The sequence below is a fragment of the Arachis stenosperma genome, chromosome 3 (assembly GCF_014773155.1).
Source record: "Arachis stenosperma cultivar V10309 chromosome 3, arast.V10309.gnm1.PFL2, whole genome shotgun sequence".
Lineage (NCBI taxonomy): Eukaryota > Viridiplantae > Streptophyta > Magnoliopsida > Fabales > Fabaceae > Arachis > Arachis stenosperma.
The window spans coordinates 141,979,980-141,999,796 of record NC_080379.1 but is presented as its reverse complement, the minus strand read 5'-3'; the positions used below and the strand labels follow the sequence as shown (position 1 = coordinate 141,999,796).

Genomic DNA, 19,817 nt, shown 5'->3' with positions numbered 1-19,817 from the left:
CCTCGCCATTTCGTACCTGCCACCACTGTCTTGGACCAATTTGTGTCTGTCTCCTCTAAAGTCCTCCAATTCGTGGCTGATGTTCAAGAGGTGGCAATTTCATATCTGTGTCACCTAGAATAGCATGTCAGCTGCACAGTCAACCCTGTCAGCTTTATTTTGCTAGCGCTTGTTCTAGAGTGGAGTGCAATTTCATTTTGTGTATACTACCCTAAGTTAATCATGTACATTTTGTTCTAACTTTTCATTCATGTGTATTCTGGGAATTAAATATTTTTTAAAACTTATTTAAATAAAAACGCCTTGAAATTATGAATATCTAACCATTAAACTCCTTAAAATAACAATAATTAGAACCTAATCAATTCGTATGTACATGTGCGATGCTAAACATAATTAGAACCTAATAATTAGAATTATAGTCTCTTAATAAAAATAATTTTTCATTTGAATTTTGAGAGTAAAAGAATGTTCTAAATAATACTAAACGTAAATGAATATAATATATAAATTTATATAATAAAATAGAAAGAATATGTATACTAATTAGTATACAAACGGTAAGAATTATATATTACTAAAATTATTATGTGTGCATTAAAACGTTAAATCAATTTATGGAAGAAAAGTATATTATTACATTATTAAAAAAATAATATTCTAATTTATTATTATTTACATGTATTAAATGTGATCTATATAAATTGTCCCACAATCATACATATTTTTTAAAATTAGAAAATTAAATTATTATATAACAAAATTACCATGACTACTAGATTATGTTCTAACATTTAATTTAGTATATTGTTAAATAGAGTATTGTAACACTCTATTACACAAAGTTTTACGCTTAAATTGTAGAGTAGAGGTAATGTGGTGTTACGGACCTCTAGACAGCAAAATGAATACATAATAGAGAATAAGATACTATACTAGGAGCCTTGAAACAAAACGGATAAGCAAAAATCGCAAAATGAAAAGCGCAACGCTCAAAGGAAAAGATTACTTGCGTGCTAAGAAACCTAATAGGAACATGATAAAACAATAAACGAAAGGATAAAGAAAAGCCAAGAAACAGCATAACTAGCCCCTGACTCAGTATGCGAAACTAAGGTTGGCCAGAGGATACATATATACATATAAACATACATAAGTGTCTCCAAAATATACATAAATATCAAAGTAAACTCCCATCTCTTCCTCAACCTATAAGAGGAGCATCGTATATAAGTTACTTGGAGAGTAAGCTACACATATATATACATATATACAAATTGAAACCAAAATACACCCAAGGACTACCTCGCTTTCCAGGATCCAGACGCCTAGCGAGGAGCCTCTCGACCTGCATCTGAAAAACAACAATACAATATGGAATGAGAACCGGAGGTTCTCAGCATGGTAAAAGTGCCACGCGTATAATAAATAAGGTCATGAGAATGCCATAGGTAATCCTAGAACTCCGTTATTCAGTTATCCAATTTAAGTACTAACCAGAAGCCATAAATAGAGGTAAGTGTTCTAATTCTACCTAACTTACTCAAGTTTCAACTTAACCCAACACCAGACCATTTCCTTCGTTTCCTCCATCCTTCCATCATTCAGAATGCAACAGAAACAGGCAACCAAACAAGTTCACGCACAAGTAGTGAGCAGATAGTACAAGTAGCAAGTATAATAGATAGTAAGTGATATTTATCAATTAGGCATACCCAGAAAATGCATAGCAAATAATACAAACAAATGCAGATAATGCATGCCTGTCCTATGTCTGATGGGGCCCATCTGTCGGTTATCCAGCCAACCCAACAAGTCTGAAAACCTTGGACTGTCCCTCGTCGCGCATCCCCAAGAGTCTATGCATAGAGTTCACATTCATATTTCATAAAATCACTCAATGGAGGCTATCCATACCCGGGAATTTATACGTGCCTGGTCACCCTTACGACATAGGATCAACAGAGTATCGAGATTCAACCTAGAACATGTGGTGGCGAGCCACGGCTCTTACCCAGGAAACTCGTATCTTAGATAGCATTATTCATAAGCCATTTCATAGTCATAATCATTATTTAATCATTCATCAAGCCATGGCATGTTAACTCCTTTTATTAACAACCTCCCTTTCACATTTTTCATCATCATTCCCTTATAATTCATTTTGATTACCCTTTCTGGGTCCTGACCACACTATTTATCAAATTCTTCTCAACCTTTTTAATATAAAATAATCTTAAAATCAACCCAACTCTAACATTAAATCAATCACATCAAATGAAGATTAAACTTTAACTTCTCGAACCCATGACTATCACTAAGATATCCTCGACACTCTATTTTCTTTTTTGTTTTTAATATAGCAAATGAACTCAGAATTACAAAAACTTTATGTCCCGGCGTTCATCTTGAAATAATCTTTCTAACAAACTAAAGATCATAATTTTTTGATTTCTCTATCCTCAGGAATAAAGGAAAAACTGTGACTGCTCTGTAGTGCATAAAACCAGAAAAACAGCAGCAGCATGTGATATTCAAAATTCAATATAAAATCCAAGTTAAATCCAATGACTTTAAAAATTAATGTAGTTAAACTTTACTCATCCAGGTTTCTTTCTCAATCGATTCTGAGTTAATACCATTTTTAATGAAGAAGTTACATTACCTGGAAGTTAAGTAAAAATGAGTCAAAATCTGTTTTTGAAACCAACAAGCTTAGTACCTTTCAATTTGAATAACTTTTATTACAAAATTCCAATTAAGCTAAATTTTGATTTGGGAACTCCTAACTCATCCAAAAACAAGTGTGTCTTGGTTGCAACCCAATTGCTATTCAATTCTAAGAATTACAAGCATTGGAAGTTGATGCATAGCTTGCTGAAATCTGTTTCTTTTCAACTTTGACCACCAATATTCAAAAATTCACAACTCCCAATCCTCAACTATTAAAATTCTGATGTTTTAGAGCAATAAAGCAAGTTAATCAAATTTTATAAAAAAATTGGTTTCGCTCTAAAACTCAACTCGTAGAAGTCGCAGCAAGACAAACAAGTTGCTGCCCTGTTTGACCTTTTCTGCTGCAGGACAGATTTAACAACCTAACTTTAAAAATTTGCCATAAATTATTTATTTAACAAAAAGGTTCCAAATTTTCCAGTTTAGTTCCTTATATTCCCAAGTTTAGTCCAAATTTGGTCTCATGCAATTCCGATCATTACATAATTAGTTACAGCATATGCAATACCACCACAACACAACTCTACATCCTTATTAACAAACACCAATCCTAATCCATCATAAATAAATATAAGAGCACACAATTAATGACTTCCACACCTCATAATTCCAATATATAAATCCACCAACAAATCTATTCCAGCAACATAAAAGGCTAATCATTAAATACAACAAACAATTCAACGTATCCTATGGTTCCTCTAACCTAAGTTTTCACAACACCGTAAATATTAAACGTGCGAAACTTAAATCATACCTTGGCCGATCACTTAATTCATCCAAGGCAGCCTCTCAACACAAAATCACAGCCCCTTCAAGCTCAATCAAACAGCCCCAAAGTAAGCCTTGTCACCAACAAAGCTCCAAGTAATCCAAATTCAAGTCCAATGCATAAACACTCTCTTAAACTACACCTAATACACATATATATGTTCCAAATCAGTTTTCTATTACCAAAAACACGATTGAGCTAGGGTTAAGATGTTCTTACCTTACCCATATGCTCAATAGCTTGAGCCCACAAGTTCTGGAAGCTAACTTGAACCTCGAACATAGAAATTGGACAAGATTCACCATAGGTTTCCAAGTTTACCAAAGAAAGAGGGATAGGATGAACTTAATAGGAGGCTTACCAGTGAAATTGTTCGAATAGAAAAGTAGAGCTCGACGCGCTGAGCACGTGGCCGCGAACGGTGCGGCGATCAGAGCCCGGACGGAGCAGTTATGGTAGTGAGAAGGAAATGTGAGGGTTAGGGTTCTTCTTCCCTCTCCCTTGCTGTTTGTGTCGTGACTTTAGTGAAATGGAGAAGATGAAGCTGCTGCTTCATTTATGCTATGGGTCCGGTTGGACCCACGGGCCCGGTTTGGGCCCCAGTTCAACTGGTTCGGCCTTTCCGATCCGATTTTGGGCCAAATTTTTGAAATTGGTATCAAAATTCTCATTTCGACGAGCTCTATCCTATTTTGATATTAGTTTTGCATTTTTAGCTTTTCTAATTAAAATTCAATTTATTAACTAATAATTTACCGATTTTAGCGGGTTTTACAAGTATTATCTAAAGTTTCTAGATATATTTTTTTATTTTTTATTTTCTTTGTAAGTATGATCTTATTCATAGTTGTCAGAACCAAACCGGTGATCAAACCGGTTAGATTACTGGGTCACTGGTTTATTGGTTCAACCGGTGAGTCATTGGTTGAACCGATTAACCTGGTCCTATATAAATAAAAAATAATAAAAAATTTAAAATTTAAATTTAAAATACATATTTTCACTAATATTTTAAGAATATCTAGCTATTTTAAAATAATATGGAACAGAAATTATAAGTATTTTGTTAATTTTATTCTATCATAAATATTTTTATTTTGTTTTTATATTAAAATAACTATTATTTTTAAATTTTAATAATTTATTAATTAGTTTATATCTATTATACTATTATATACTACAAGTATTTATTAAAAAATAATACTAATAGATATTATATAATTATGAAAAAATAAGTGAATTTATTAATTATTGTTAAATAAAAATATTATTAATTTAAGAATGAGTGAGTTTATAACTAAAATTAAAATAAGATAAATAAAAATAAACTATTTGATAAAAGATATCTATATGTATTTTGCATATATATTATTAAAAAACTAAATAATTTGGTGGCAAAGAAGGACGATTTCTTTCTAGATGGCAAGGATTCGAACTTCAATTCACACTTTTTAAAAAAATTTAAAAGTTAAGCGGTTCAGTCGGCTCGGTTTTACTGAATTTGACCAATTCTACTAGTTTGTTATGAGTTTGATCGGTTCGTTCCGGTTCTGTATCTTGTGCGGTCTAAATAACGGACCGGACCGATAATGAATCTAATTTATCGGTTTTTTGGTCGAACTAGCTGATCCGATCCGATTTTAATAACAGTGATCTTATTAAAAATATCAAGATAATGTTCGAGCATAAAGTTTGAAAACTTAAAATTAAAATACTTCGAGTGTGGAGTGCAAATCGATTTGAAACACAAACACAAAAAATTCCAATTCAAATAGTTCTAATTGATAAAAAAAGTAATTATAATTTGTATATCAATAATAAATTAATTATATATTTTGTATTATTCTTTTTTTATATTATTTTATAAATGTGTTTTGTACAGCATACAATTAGAAATTTAAATATATCTCTATTTGAAATAGTTGTGAAAATATTTTTAAATTTGATGTAAAAAACTGTTTCTAAATTTATCTTAATGTGTTATAAGAGTAAACCTAAATTGAGATTCACATTATGTGAGAATTTTGCAAATCTATTATCAAACATATGTATAATCACATAAATAGAAAATATGTTAAATAAGTTAAATATGTTCATAAAAAATTTATTATAGAAACATATTTCAAACATAAATATAAATAAATAAACATTTTATGTGTATCACACGAATACATATAGTAATTTATTTTTAAAATAGCTAATCAAATTAATTCAATATTAACTTTTTTTCTATTCTAAAATAGATCAATTCTATCATTATTAGTATTACATAAACTAATATTAGAGATATAAACTAAAATTTTAGTTACTTACAAAAGAATATGTATACATATTTTTCATAAAAATCAAGATATTTATTTATTATATACTCGTTTTTTTCTTTGTTTAATTCTAGCATTTTTCATATATCACACAAATACATACATCAATTTAAAATTGTATTATATTTTAAATTTTTTTATATCAAATTATCTGCTCTTAAAAATCGAATTTTTTATTTAAATAAATAAAATAAATGCATTAATTACCGAAATAAATAATTTTAAAAATATTTATTGTTTTGCGTTCTCCCGTCATATCTCGTTTACAGTATAAACGAGATATGACACGTCAGCGTGTCTTATCTCGTTTACACTGTAAACGAGATAGACCCTTATCTCGTTTACACTGTAAACGAGATAAGGCTGAACGGCGCTTATAAGTATAAGTCGTTTACACAATGTTCCTGGATCCCACTTTGACCTAGTCAAACTCTTTCTCCCATCTTTTAACCATTTCCTTCCATATTTGAGTCAAATACGGGGATGGCACGCCAGGCGAGTAACGACGGTGACATCAACAGACTAAACGAAACTTCGCATTACGCTGGGATGGGTGACTTTGAGGTTAGTTACATTATGTTCAGTTAATCAAAGTATGTCGACGATCCTAAGACCCTCCGACAGTATGCCCACTGCTACATTATGTTACTGATCGGAGGGTATCTGCTGACAGACAAGTCCAACAACCTGGTGCACGTACGGTGGCTACTGTTTTTACGGGACTTCGTGGAGTGCAGGGCGTTATCATGGGGCTCTGCTGTGCTGGTCTGGACTTACCAGTCACTCTGTTTGGCGGCACAGCGGGGAGTCAGAGATATCGACGGTTGTACTCCGCTGCTGATGAGTTGGATTTACCAGAGATTTTCTCAGTGGTGTCCACCAGATAGAGGAGTATACCAATATGGGGCCCACTCTATGCTAGCAGTGGCACACCCAGCTAGTGCGTGACGGCACAGATAGTGGAGTGACTGGAATAAACCGCAGTCACATGTGCCCTTCGATAGCCGAACACGGAAGGAGCCGCCCCCATCCCTTAAACAGCTCAAACTCCTCCACAACAAACACCGATGCCCGCCTGTTACAGTGAGTGACACGCATCTTTGGTATCCCTTCTCTGTTCTTCTCAATGGCGGCCAATAGTCTCTGTGAGAATCGGCATCCAGCAGTGAGCTGTGACTGTGCCTCTCTGCCCTTCGTCACAAACAACTTCTGTAATCTCTCGTACGTGATGCACACAATGGCAGAAATCGGCAAGTACCGGGTGCCCTTCAACACTGCTTTGATGCACTCGGATAGATTTGTCGTCATGTGGCCAAACCGACGCCCACCGTCGCAATGTTGCAGCCAAATCTCCTTCCTGAAACGACTAGCCCACTCAACCATGGTAGGCAAGACTCCTCTCAACGCATCCATGTACCACTCGTAACCGGCCTTGCTTGGACTATAAGCAGCGTTAATGAGGTACCTCTTGCCCTCGGTTGACTTGAACCGTGTCATGAAGTTCGCAGCCATGTGTCTTATGCAGTAAGCATGGTAGGCTCTAGGGGGATGCCAACCACGGTCATCAAAGCTAAGCGCTGCCTTGATAGCCTCAGATCTGTCGGAGATAACCAGCAGGCCGTCTTGTGGGGTGACGTGGCGTCTCAGATTAGTTAGGAAGAACGACCATGACTCGGTGCTCTCGGACTCTATAATGGCAAAGGCAATAGGCAGGATGTTGTTATTCCTATCTTGCACCACCACAATAAGCAACACACCACCATACCTGCCATATAGATGCGTACCATCTATAGAGACAAAGGGCTTGTAATTCTTGAAGACTTCTACACATGACGGGAAAGACCAAAATACCTTGTCGAACATGCTGCAGTCACATACAAGGAGGTGCCCATCGTAGAATGGTTTAACGCAGAGGTAACAAATGGTACCAGATAAATAGCTCTGCAGTGCCTGAAGCAACTTGGAAACCTTATTGTACGACTCCTCCCAATCCCCATAGATTTGTGCAATTGCCTTCTGCTTGGCCGTCCACACCTTTCTGTAGGACATTTTGAAGTGATAGCTCGCTTGGACCGCACCTTACAAAATCAGAATGCTGACAGAGGGGTTGGACTAAATCAAAGGCAAGATGATCGGCATATCAGACTGCTGTCTAGCTGGCGATGGTCTTGAGACATGGTGAGTGCTAGACAACTATGCACTCTACCCACCCTCCGAACCTCCCTGAACACAACAACACAAGATTGGTTTAGGCACTTCGTACAACTACTTAGTATATCGTAATAAAGTGTTGAAAGGCACAGATAAACTTAATATTACCAGTATCCAAGGTTCTGTCGAAGGGCTACACGGAGGCTCCATTGACTCCCATTATCAGCTTGACAGCACTGCACATGATACTTTAATCGGTCTGATTCTATCACTCGGTACTCCGCACTCCTTCGAATACTGTAGTTCTTCACACTCTGAAGCACTGCCTCTCGGCTTCTAAACTTGTGGCCAACTCAAAACTCTACACTGCCATCTAGGTTGCAATCCTCTTCACCCATGTCAAGAAACGGAGTCCTCTCATGCATGGCGTCCAAATCTAGACTGTGATAGTGAGAGGGAACTGCCGAAAGCGTTGGTATCGGAAGAGGTGGAGGCAGGACATGGTGGGCCGTAGTCGGAACGGGTGTCTCTGGAACACACTCATTCTCATCCCACTATCGGACGATCCGCTTTCACCACTGTCCGCCACGTAATTCTCGTCTGACTCCTCCTCGCCCTCCTCCGCCTCATCCACTGGAACGGCAACATGAATGGGCGGTGGTGCGAGAGGTCGGTCGTCCTGCACATAGGTCGACTGTATGGAAGGACCACCGCCACTGTGTCCAACCTCTGCAGACAGCTCCATTACTTGCTCCACCATGATCCTCCCATGGATGTCGAACATCACTCGCACATGCATGTCCCCTTGGAGTTGGAATAGTCGAAATCGGAAGACTCCATTGCCCATAGGGGCCAGTAACCTATACGCCACCCTTCCCATTTCCCTCGCTACTGTACCACCGACCTTGCTCAGTATCAAACTCTTCAAATCCGACAACGTATTCACACGTTGAGTGTGAAACAATATCGGATTCTCGCACTCAAATGTCACCCCGTTGTCGCCGTTTCTCATACGGCAATTGGGATACACAAACACAACTATGTACGGATTATTACTGGCCATACTTTGTATTTGTGAGAAATATGATACAAAAAGTTTGTGAAAAATACCAAGAGTTAGACATTCTTTTATAACCGGTGGAACACAACTCCATACATCTCGTTTATAGTGTAAACGAAATACATGTCTATCTCGTTTACGGTAAATATTTTTAAAATTATTTATTTCGATAATTAATACATTTATTTGATTTATTTAAATAAAAAATCTCTTAAAAACCTCAGCAAGTGTATTATGTATTGATGTATTGATTATTTGATTTGGTAATTAGTAATTACTCCAAAATAAATGAAAAAAGGCGGATCATGGGATATATGGATTTTGATATTTAGGCGCAGAAAGCACGACATAAGAGTGATGCAAAAAGGCAACGTGGCAAGATATTATTGGCTGATGTCACGCGGCGCGTTTGATCATTGGTCGAAACAGCTCTAAGCTAAGTGGGAAGCAAGTCTATAAAGTGGTACAAACCCGAAATGGGGATGCCGTCATCCCCCAACTACACGCTGTTATTTTATTAGGAAATTCTAGATCTCACTATTGTTAAGATTTCACTCTTATTATCATTTCAAGATTAGGGTTTCACTGTGAGTCAGCTAGAGAGAGTGAGAATCATGGGAGAACGGAAGTTAACCCCTCCGAGGATCGTTACAGTGCTCCTCCTCGTCTGCGCTGCATCGTTTCAGCTCCTCCGCGCTTCAGATGACGTCGACGACGCCGTATTTACTCTTTCTCATTCTTTTATGCGTTGGATCTGTGTCTTTTGCTTTTGCTTTTGCTTTTGCGTGGACTGATTTTGTCTGTGTTACGCATGTGCTTCAGATCTTCTACGAGTCGTTCGATGAGAATTTCGAAGGCCGTTGGATTGTGTCGCAGAAGGACGAGTACAATGGTAAGCCCTAGCTCATTTATTTCCTTGTTTGTATGATTGATTTGATTGTAGTCACTCTGAGTTTAGTTCTGATTATTTTACTGGCTGTTTGTCGAAAGTGTGATATCAACATGCTTTTGTGTGTTGTCTTCAATTGATTACTGTATATGCTTGTGTTATTATGATGAATTTCAAACTTAAAGAAGAAAGAAATTAAACGAATCTGACTCTAAATATTGAAATCCGAATCCACCAGACTTCTTCTCTCTGGGCAGTTTGACGGAGTTCCTTCTATAAATGCTTTACGAATTGTAGAAACGACTAGCATTTTGATACATGGTTGGACGAACCGACGATGTTCAAAAGTATACTTTCTAGGTCTGTAATTTTGGAATGGCAAAATTTATTAGTGGAGGTGTAATCAAAGTAATAAAGAGATCCTATTGGCTTATTTGATAATATTCTTGTAACAATTTTTGTAAATAAATTAACGACTGTTGCTGGTCAGAATTTTCGCCCGATACTAATAACTAATAAGCATGTAAAGTATTCTAGAGAGATCAATAAATTGTGGTAACTTTAGTGTCACCTCTCTCTCTAAGTCAACTCCTTAGATACATTTTTTGTGTTGTTTTTGTCGTTGCATTGAACATAGAATTTCGTGGGCTGTGATGAGTACTAGAGGAAGTCATGCACCACTCTGATGATTCAGTGTTGACAAGCTTCTCATACCCATTAAATCTGAGCCCTTCTTTCTTCAGAGTCCGTTATTGTCTTTTTTCTTGTGGTTCATTTTATTTTTCCCGTTTGATTTTACTGCTATCTGTCATGTGCGTTGTGTGGATGGTGTCTGGAAAGTGGAAAACAAATTGAATGAAGAGGAAATCAAGTGATGTGGGGTTTTGTGACCCCAACCATGATGCGGACTGTATAGCTTATATAGCTTCTGGAGATAAAACTCTGGTTTCTGATGGTTTCTCTTATTCATAATTCCCTTTGTTCCTCTTTTGTCCCAATATACATTTTCGTTTATACGCTCGGGTTCTCTCAACTTTACCTTGCTTATTCTATTGTGTGATTGTCAATGATTTTTATTCAAGAGAATACTTAGTGTAAAAATGGAATCTATGTAAAGACCAATACCATTATTTTCAGCAAATATCTCGTTGCTACAATTTTGTTTACAATATACATCCTTAATTTCCAAATGATTGTGTGTAAAGGAGAAGGGCCTCCTGTTATCACCTTGAAATAAGTGCTTCTCAGTCTGTATTTTGGAATTTTGCATTTGAGTCCTTGTAATGTCTTCTTTATATTTTTAGACTTGTATATTCAACAAGTTTGGTGCACTTGTTTCCCCTAGTGTGGGGTGCTTTAGTAGTGCATATTTGAAATTTCACCTGTTGTAAATTGACATCATAGATGTTTGAATTTAAAATTAAAATTACCAAAATGCCATTGGAAACTACCATTATGTATCATTTTTTTTACCTGAAAGTTGAAATTATTTTTTATTTGCTCCCTTTGTTCTAGGTGCGTGGAAGCATGAGAAGAGTGAGGGGCATGATGATTACGGACTTCTGGTCAGTGAGAAAGCAAGGAAGTATGCTATAGTTAAAGAACTTGATGAACCGGTGACTCTCAAGGATGAATCAGTTGTTCTTCAATTCGAGACTCGTCTTCAGAATGGTCTTGAGTGTGGTGGTGCATACCTAAAGTATCTTAGACCACAGGAGGCTGGATGGAAACCCAAAGGATTTGACAATGAATCTCCTTATTCTATCATGTTTGGTCCTGACAAGTGTGGAGCTACAAACAAGGTGCACTTCATCTTCAAGCATAAGAATCCCAAGACTGGGGAGTACGTTGAACACCATCTCAAGTATCCTCCTTCCGTTCCATCTGACAAACTAACCCATGTATACACTGCTATTCTGAAGCCTGACAATGAATTGCGTATCTTGATTGATGGGGAAGAGAAGAAGAAGGCAAACTTCTTATCTTCGGAGGATTTTGAACCTGCTCTTATCCCTTCCAAGACAATCCCAGATCCCGATGACAATAAACCTGAGGACTGGGATGAGAGAGCTAAAATTCCAGACCCAAATGCTGTAAAGCCAGATGACTGGGATGAGGATGCACCCATGGAAATTCTTGATGAAGAAGCTGAGAAACCTGAAGGATGGTTGGATGATGAGCCTGAAGAAATTGATGACCCCGAAGCCACAAAACCAGAAGATTGGGATGATGAGGAGGATGGTGAATGGGAAGCCCCCAAAATTGATAACCCCAAGTGTGACTCCGCCCCTGGTTGCGGTGAGTGGAAGAGGCCAATGAAGAGGAATCCTGCTTACAAGGGAAAATGGCATGCCCCTCTCATTGACAACCCAGCTTATAAGGGTATATGGAAGCCGCGTGATATTCCAAACCCAGACTACTTTGAACTTGAAAAGCCTGATTTTGAGCCCATTGCTGCTATTGGTATTGAGATCTGGACAATGCAAGATGGCATATTGTTTGACAATATCTTGATAGCTAAAGATGACAAGGTTGCAGCCTCTTATAGAGAGACTACATGGAAGCCTAAGTTTGCAGTTGAGAAAGAGAAACAGAAGGAAGAAGAAGATTCTGTGGCTGCTTCAAGTGGTCTTGCAGACTTGCAGGTAATGTTGTTGATTTGAGTGTTTTCCAGCTGTAACTCATTTTTACTGTGCAGCATGTCTCTAATATGGGTCTTCTGCCCTCTCCTATTTCTGATGCGTTATTTTATTTTTTTAACCATGCAGAAGAAGGTATTTGACCTCTTATACAAGATAGCTGACATTCCATTCCTGAGTGATTACAAGCTCAAAATACATGTAAGATTATCAACAAAATACTCCCATCTTTTTTTGTGTACACATCCTGTTATGTTGCACTCATTGGAGTTTAACGTGAATCCTGTGCTTCTGAACAGGATCTCATTGAAAAGGGTGAGAAGCAACCAAATCTCACTATTGGAATTCTCGTGTCTGTTGTGGTTGTCTTCTTGACAATCTTCTTCAAGCTCATATTTGGGGGAAAAAAGAAGCCGGTGAGTAATGAAATTCATTGATGTATGATTGTATCTTAACCAGTAAAATTGGTCTCCAGTATTTATATTTCGGACACTCTGTGTAGGACATTATGTTAATCGTGGGCATGTGTCTTGTTGTGTAGGCAAGGGTAGAGAAGCCAAGCCCAGCACCCAAAGAAACCAAGGCCAATGAAAGTGGCGTAGAGAATGAAGAAAACAAAGAGAAGGAGGAAACATCTGCTGCCGCACCACGTAGGAGGACAACAAGGCGAGATTGAAATGGTTGAAAACCTTTTCGCTCACTGGAGCTGCCGACCAAGATCATCAGAATAGATAAATTTTGAGCTTAGTTGGACAATAGGTGTTGAGTCCATAGGCACTTTGTTCTCATTTTTATCCTTCACCTTATTTTAAAGTATGCTATGCATATGGGAGTGGAAACCAGATATGTGTTATGCCGGTCGTTTGAGGACTTTTTTGAAGCTAATTGAGGTTGTAAAATTATTTTTCTCTTAATTGTTTTTGCTTATAACGGTGAAGAGAGATCCAATCATCTAGCAAGTAGCAACACTTGTGTGGTTTAATGACATTGTAAGATGCTTAAATGAAATTGCTAGATTTTAAAGAAACAACTGAGTTGCTATTTAGAATTGATATTTTGTTTACAGGTAATGTTTACTTTAAAAATTCATCATTTAACTCACTTATTTGTCTCATCTAGGCATCAACAAATTTGCAAACAATCAAATTACACATCTTCTCAATTTTTGTTGTATATGTTTAATCAATGTGATTTTTTTTTTCTTTTTTTTTTCTTTAATATGTTTAAATCATTGTGCGTTTTTTTCTTTTATCCTTTAAATTTTAAATTACTATAGGTTTATTGAGCCATTTATTGTTACCCAATCCCCCCCCCCCCCCCCCTTTCCCCACAAACAAATCTGGTGTTATATCAAAACAAAATTAGGACTTCACAGCAGCATCCAACCTAAATCCGTAGTTCTTTTAAAATTTAGTCTTCTGATTCTCACTTGTTCGCTTAAGCAAGTGTTGGGGGTTTGAATCCCGTTTTGTGCATGCAGTAAATCATTGGCCAGCAGCAGACCTTTAAATGGAACAATGGAGCTCAGATTCGCGACGGATTAGTCCTTGATTGTTGGGTTGGGGGATACCGTGGGAAACCAAAATATTAGGGCTGTTGGGTTGGGGGATACCGTGGGAAACCAAAATATTAGGGCTTCACAGCAGCATCCAACCTAAATTCGTAGTTCTTTTAAAATCCAGTCCTCGACGAATCATAGTTCTTTTAAAATCCAGCCCTCTGCTTCTCCGAGGACGCTTATCAATGATGCTCAATAAGAGGAAAAAAATTTACTGTAAATTTGGGTCTCAGAAGTATGGGTTTATAACTAATTTCTTTTAATTAACTACTAATTCAGTATTCAAAAAATTCAGGTGTTGATGAAAAATTCTTGAAAGATGTTATTGATAAAAAGTTCTTAATAATTTTAAAATTTGATAAACATAGCTATAATTTTGCTGGACATTTTCAATGAGCATAATGGTGAGGCGATCACTAAAATTGGATGATTTAGCTAACTACTGAAAATTGTATATTAAGTAAATTAATTCAAAATATCTAATTAGTAAATTACTGATCTAACTACTGAAAATTGTATATTAAGTAAATTAATTCAAAATATCTAATTAGTAAATTCTAGTGGTCACTTTAACATTATTATGCTCATTGGAAATAGACTTTGGCAGAGTGATTAGCACCTTATCAAATTTTAAAAGTGATTAGCATGCTTTCAAATTTTAAAATTGTTTGGAGTTTTTTTTGTTGACATCTTTCAAAATTTTTTTTATTAGTGCGAATTTTCTTTTTAATGAGTAATCATAAAAAAGTTTTAAATTCAATTAAGAGTAAAGAATTAATCCGATTCTTATATATTTTTATGAATGACGAGACGATTCTTGTCCAATAAAAAAGATTCTTATATATTTTTATGAATGACGAGACGATTCTTGTCCAATAAAAAAGAGCACTTTGATCTTCAAGCTTTATATTATGGTAATGTTGATAATAGTAGAAAAGATAATGATTATAAAGTATGATTGTACAATAGAAATAATAAAAGTAGAAATTATAATGATAATGATGAAAAAGTGACAATAGTGATGGTGTAATTAGTTTTATTATTGAAAAGAATTTTGAGAGGTTAAAATCCCATAAATTATAAATAAAAGTATGGGTAAAGTTACTGACAGATCCAAAAAATTTGGTCATGGAGGTAATGCATATATAATATGATAATAATTTTTATAATTATATTTTGTTATGGTAAAATATAATTAGTTTTTAAATTGTCTAACAAATAAATTTAAATACTAAAATAATAAGTTAAATAGATTTTATATTTCCTTTCAATTGTCAATACAATTAAATATTTTTCTTTCTATATATATATTATTGAACAATTATTTAAAAAGTCATCTCCCATATGATTACGAAATTGAATTTTTATAATATTTATAGCCAAAGAGGTTTCTTGAACTAATATTGTTGTTATTGATAAACCTAAAATTAATTTTAAAAAAATACCAATAAAAAATAATATTTTTTCGAGTCTATGTAATTTTTTTATTTTAGAAACTAAGCCATTTAATTTCAGACAATATTTTTTTTGTTTTGTTTTTAATTTTTTTTAGTCTTCCATTTATTAAATTTTAAAATTTTGCTACAAATTTTGATATACGCAATTCATAAAAAAATTATTTGGTAATATTTATTTACATAAACATACCAAAAATATAAAATTATTTTTAAATATTCAAATAATTTAGATATTCATTTTTTATTAATATTAAGCGAACTAAATATATTTTTCATGGATAAAATTTTAATCTTTTATAATAAAAAAATATTTAATGGAGTCAAATTTTAGTTGTTTATTATATTTATTTAATTTTTTTAATTTATTAAGTACTGAATTAGCAAATAAAAAATAATTATTTTAATATTGTCTGCAGTATATCAACCTTTAATGATAATAAATTTATTTATTAAAATTGAATTGATGTGCTTTGTATTGATGTTTTTATATATTTATTATTGATTAATGTTTATGTTTCGTGTCTTTTTTTTTCCATTTCTATACACCGAAAAATGTGTGAACCGAGAAAAAAAATTTAGTGGGGTCAAATTTATTTATTGGGTGGGGGCAAATATATTTTTTTATGTATTCTACATGAAACTTTATGAAAATTCAACGAGAGCATTTGCCCCCCACATGGTTGAAGGTAGTTGTCCTAATTCTGTTTTGGTCCTTAAAGTTTAAAGTATCATATTTGAATTAAAATTTTTTTTATTATTTTTAATGTAATCTCATTGTGATGTCAAAGTTAAATAAACAACAGAATGTCTTACATGACAGCAATACAAAAATAAGGTTGATAATCTGGAGAACAAGTACAAGCTCTAAAGGTACAAAATCAATCGTAGATGTATCAATACATTTATCGATCTTGTTTCCGTTAATTATTTAACTTTGACCTCACGGTGGGACTATATTGAAGCTAAATGAAACTTTTTTGGATTTAAATAAGACACTTTAAATCTTAGACCATCTCTAATAGAGAACTCATCCCAGTCTCTATTTATGGCCCACCTGTCATAAAAAGTAACTCCACATCAGCTTTTGCGTCATAAACAGTAAATAGGAACTCAAAACATCCCTCTCTTCTCCATTAGAAGAAACTAACTTTAGTTCATGTTGTGGTCCCACTTAATTAATTAATTAAAATACTTAAAATTAATGTAATTATTTTTTTAATAATATTATTTAAATTTATAAATTTAAAAATAATTCACTATTAAAAGATATCAATATTAAAATAATTCATATATAACAATAAATACACAATATATAATTCGAAATTACACTAATTTGTAAAATTACTTAATACAAAAAAAATATAAATAATTAATTAAAAAAATTTAATTATTTAATCTAATTAATTATTATAATTATTAATAAATTAATTATGATTTAATTATTTAATTAATTATTATTTAAATTAAATAAAGATATAATTATTTAATATAATTATTTAATTAATTAAAATTTTATATAATTATTTATTTTTATAATAACTTGTCAAGTAGCAAGTTATTATTGGAGGAGTAGATCATTTTCAGTGAAAAAAATTGGATAATGTCCAGTATTTAATCTCACCTTTTATTATTTTTTTCTCTTCTATTTATTTTTTGTCTCACTTATAAAATAAAGGTGAGAGATCACACTTTATTTTTTCAAGTATTAAAAAAATAGAAAGGATCCATTTTTTATTATTGGACAATATGAGTCCCCATTTAGAGGGACTCACTCTCCTCAAAAGCTGTGCAGGAACTCCTTCTCTCATCTCTTCAATGGTAAGTTCCTTCTCTCATCTCTTCAATGGGGACGGATTCGGTACGCAAGAGTAGTTTGCACACAGAAATGCCAAGGTATTCTTTGGCGCATCAGTCAGCCAAAAAGTATCAAAATCAAAATATTGGTTTTTATGGGGTCTTTTTTCTAATTACATATAAAATAAAGGGATAACTTTTTTTATATTTTTTTTTAAATGAATACATTTCACTCAGTTGTTCTTCCTCCAAGTTTTCTTCTTCTCCTTCCTTTGTCGTCGCAAGCGTCCGCCCCTTCCATTATCTCCACCACCAACAACGACTCAACCCTTCCCCTTCCATTATCTCCACCACCAACAACGACTCAACCCTCCGCCTCTCCTACTCGCTCCTTCGCGCTACCAACTCCTTCTCTTTCCCACTCAGCCATGGTGGCTTGGGCACCGTCTTTTCCGGCACGCCCGAAGTCACTGTCCACACTCTGCCGAAAAGTGCATGACTCATACCGTCTATCCCTTCAAAAGTGCCCACGTCCTCATACTCAACAGTGAGATCCACTTCCATAGCATAGAGATTGGTGAAGCCACTGACTAAAGTTGGAGTCTTTGTGAATCACTGTTGAAAAGCATCGCTCAAATTATGAACTGGGTCGGTGAAAATTATGTGAACAGAGTCGCCAACAGTGGGGAGAAGAATGGAGAGTATTGAGCTGCATGTGGTTTTGTCAATGGCTCCTTTACCACCAGTGAAGACCCATTTGAGAGCTTTTTGTTCTAGAATGTTCTGCACAGTCCTGTTAATCCGCCATGGCCACACTGTTTCTTTCAACTGTGTTTTTGAATATTCTGTCAAAGCCTAAAACGAGATTCGGCGTTTTTGAATAATTAATTAATTTTTATAACAATTATAATTAATAAAATTAATTTAGCAATTACTAATTTTTTATATCATGATATTATAATTAATTAAATTATTTTTAAAATTTACTAATTTATTAGATCATATTACTATAATTAATAAAATAATCAGAAATATAAATAATTAATTTAATAAAATTAATCTAAAAAATACTAATTTTTTATAGCATATTACTATACTCTAAATAATTAATAAATTTTTATGACATATTATTATAATTAATAAAATTAATTTAATCATTTTCATATTATATTATTATGATTAAGAAAATTACTTTAAAATTATAGTAATTTCTCATATTATATTACTATAGTTAATAAAACTACTAAAGATATAACTAATTTCCTAAATCATATTACTATAACTTATAAAGTTATTCTAAAAAATTATTAATTTTACGTAACATCTTATTATATAATGAATAAAATTATTCTTCATATCATTTAACTATAATTAATAAAATTAATATAATAAATCACTAATTTTCAATATATATTATTATAATAAATTAAATTACTCTATAAATTACTAATTTAAAATTCAGGGTTTAAGACTTAAGATTTAGAAGTTTTTTTTCTTCTTCTTATCCTTGATATATTCCATTCTATTATATTTTCTTTTCATTTTCGATTTATTTTTCAAGTCAGCGATAATACCTATCAATTTTCCATAACATATTACTATAGTTAATAAAACTAATTTAACAAAATTATTAATTTCTCATATCATATTAACATAATTAATAAGATTATTTTAAAAAAAAATTTAATTTCTAATATTATATTACTATAATTAATAAAATTACTAAAAGATAACTAATTTTCTAAATGATATTACTGAAACCTATAAAATTATTCTAAAAAATTACTAATTTCACATAATATCTTACTATAATTAATAAAATTATTCTCCATATTATTTAACTATAGTTAATAAAATTAATATAACAAAATTACTCATTTCTAATATATATATATATATATATATATATATATATATATATATATATATATATAATTAATCAAATTACTCATTTAGAGTTTAGGATTCAGGATTCATAAACTTCCAACTCTAAACTTCCAATTTTAACTTCCAATCTCTAACTTTCAAACTCTAAATCTCAAATCCTAAACTCTCGTAATTAGTGTTTTACTCTTTTAAAAAATAAGATAAATATATTTTGTTACAGTCAAACTAATATTTGAAAATTTTTATAAATATCTATATAATATTTTAATTTTATCAATTAAAATATTTTTAATATTTTCTAAAAATTGTTTTGTTTTTTTTTTTTACAAAATTTAATAAAAGAAAGATAAAAAAGAGTGATATTTGTACATACAAGATACGAGTAATATTGGATATAGAAAATATACCTTTTTTTCAAGGTAAGATGTTCTGAAAAATTAATAATATTTTGAATAACTTAATTAATTATAGTAATATATATGTTAAAAATTAGTGATTTTATTACGTTAATTTTATTAATCATAGTTAAATGATATCGAAAACAATTTTATTA

General features: G+C 33.1%; 2 protein-coding genes and 1 non-coding gene across 3 annotated transcripts; 2 read left to right on the top strand and 1 right to left on the bottom strand.

The window, feature by feature from the left end:
* Positions 1 to 6,813: 6,813 nt before the first annotated feature.
* LOC130966789 (uncharacterized) lies at positions 6,814 to 7,878 on the bottom strand. Its single transcript, XM_057891612.1, has one exon. It carries the CDS (start codon positions 7,876 to 7,878, stop codon positions 6,814 to 6,816), a length of 1,065 nt encoding a protein of 354 aa, XP_057747595.1.
* A 1,647-nt stretch (positions 7,879 to 9,525) lies between these two features.
* LOC130966287 (calnexin homolog) lies at positions 9,526 to 13,482 on the top strand. The gene is made up of 6 exons (XM_057891073.1): positions 9,526 to 9,759; positions 9,863 to 9,932; positions 11,445 to 12,574; positions 12,698 to 12,769; positions 12,868 to 12,984; positions 13,110 to 13,482. Exons 1-6 carry the CDS (start codon positions 9,655 to 9,657, stop codon positions 13,242 to 13,244), a joined length of 1,629 nt encoding a protein of 542 aa, XP_057747056.1. The 5' UTR covers positions 9,526 to 9,654; the 3' UTR covers positions 13,245 to 13,482.
* On the top strand, positions 10,575 to 10,660 carry LOC130972355 (small nucleolar RNA Z221/R21b). The gene has a single exon (XR_009083539.1). It is a non-coding gene; the product is annotated as a small nucleolar RNA Z221/R21b (small nucleolar RNA).
* Positions 13,483 to 19,817: the final 6,335 nt, after the last annotated feature.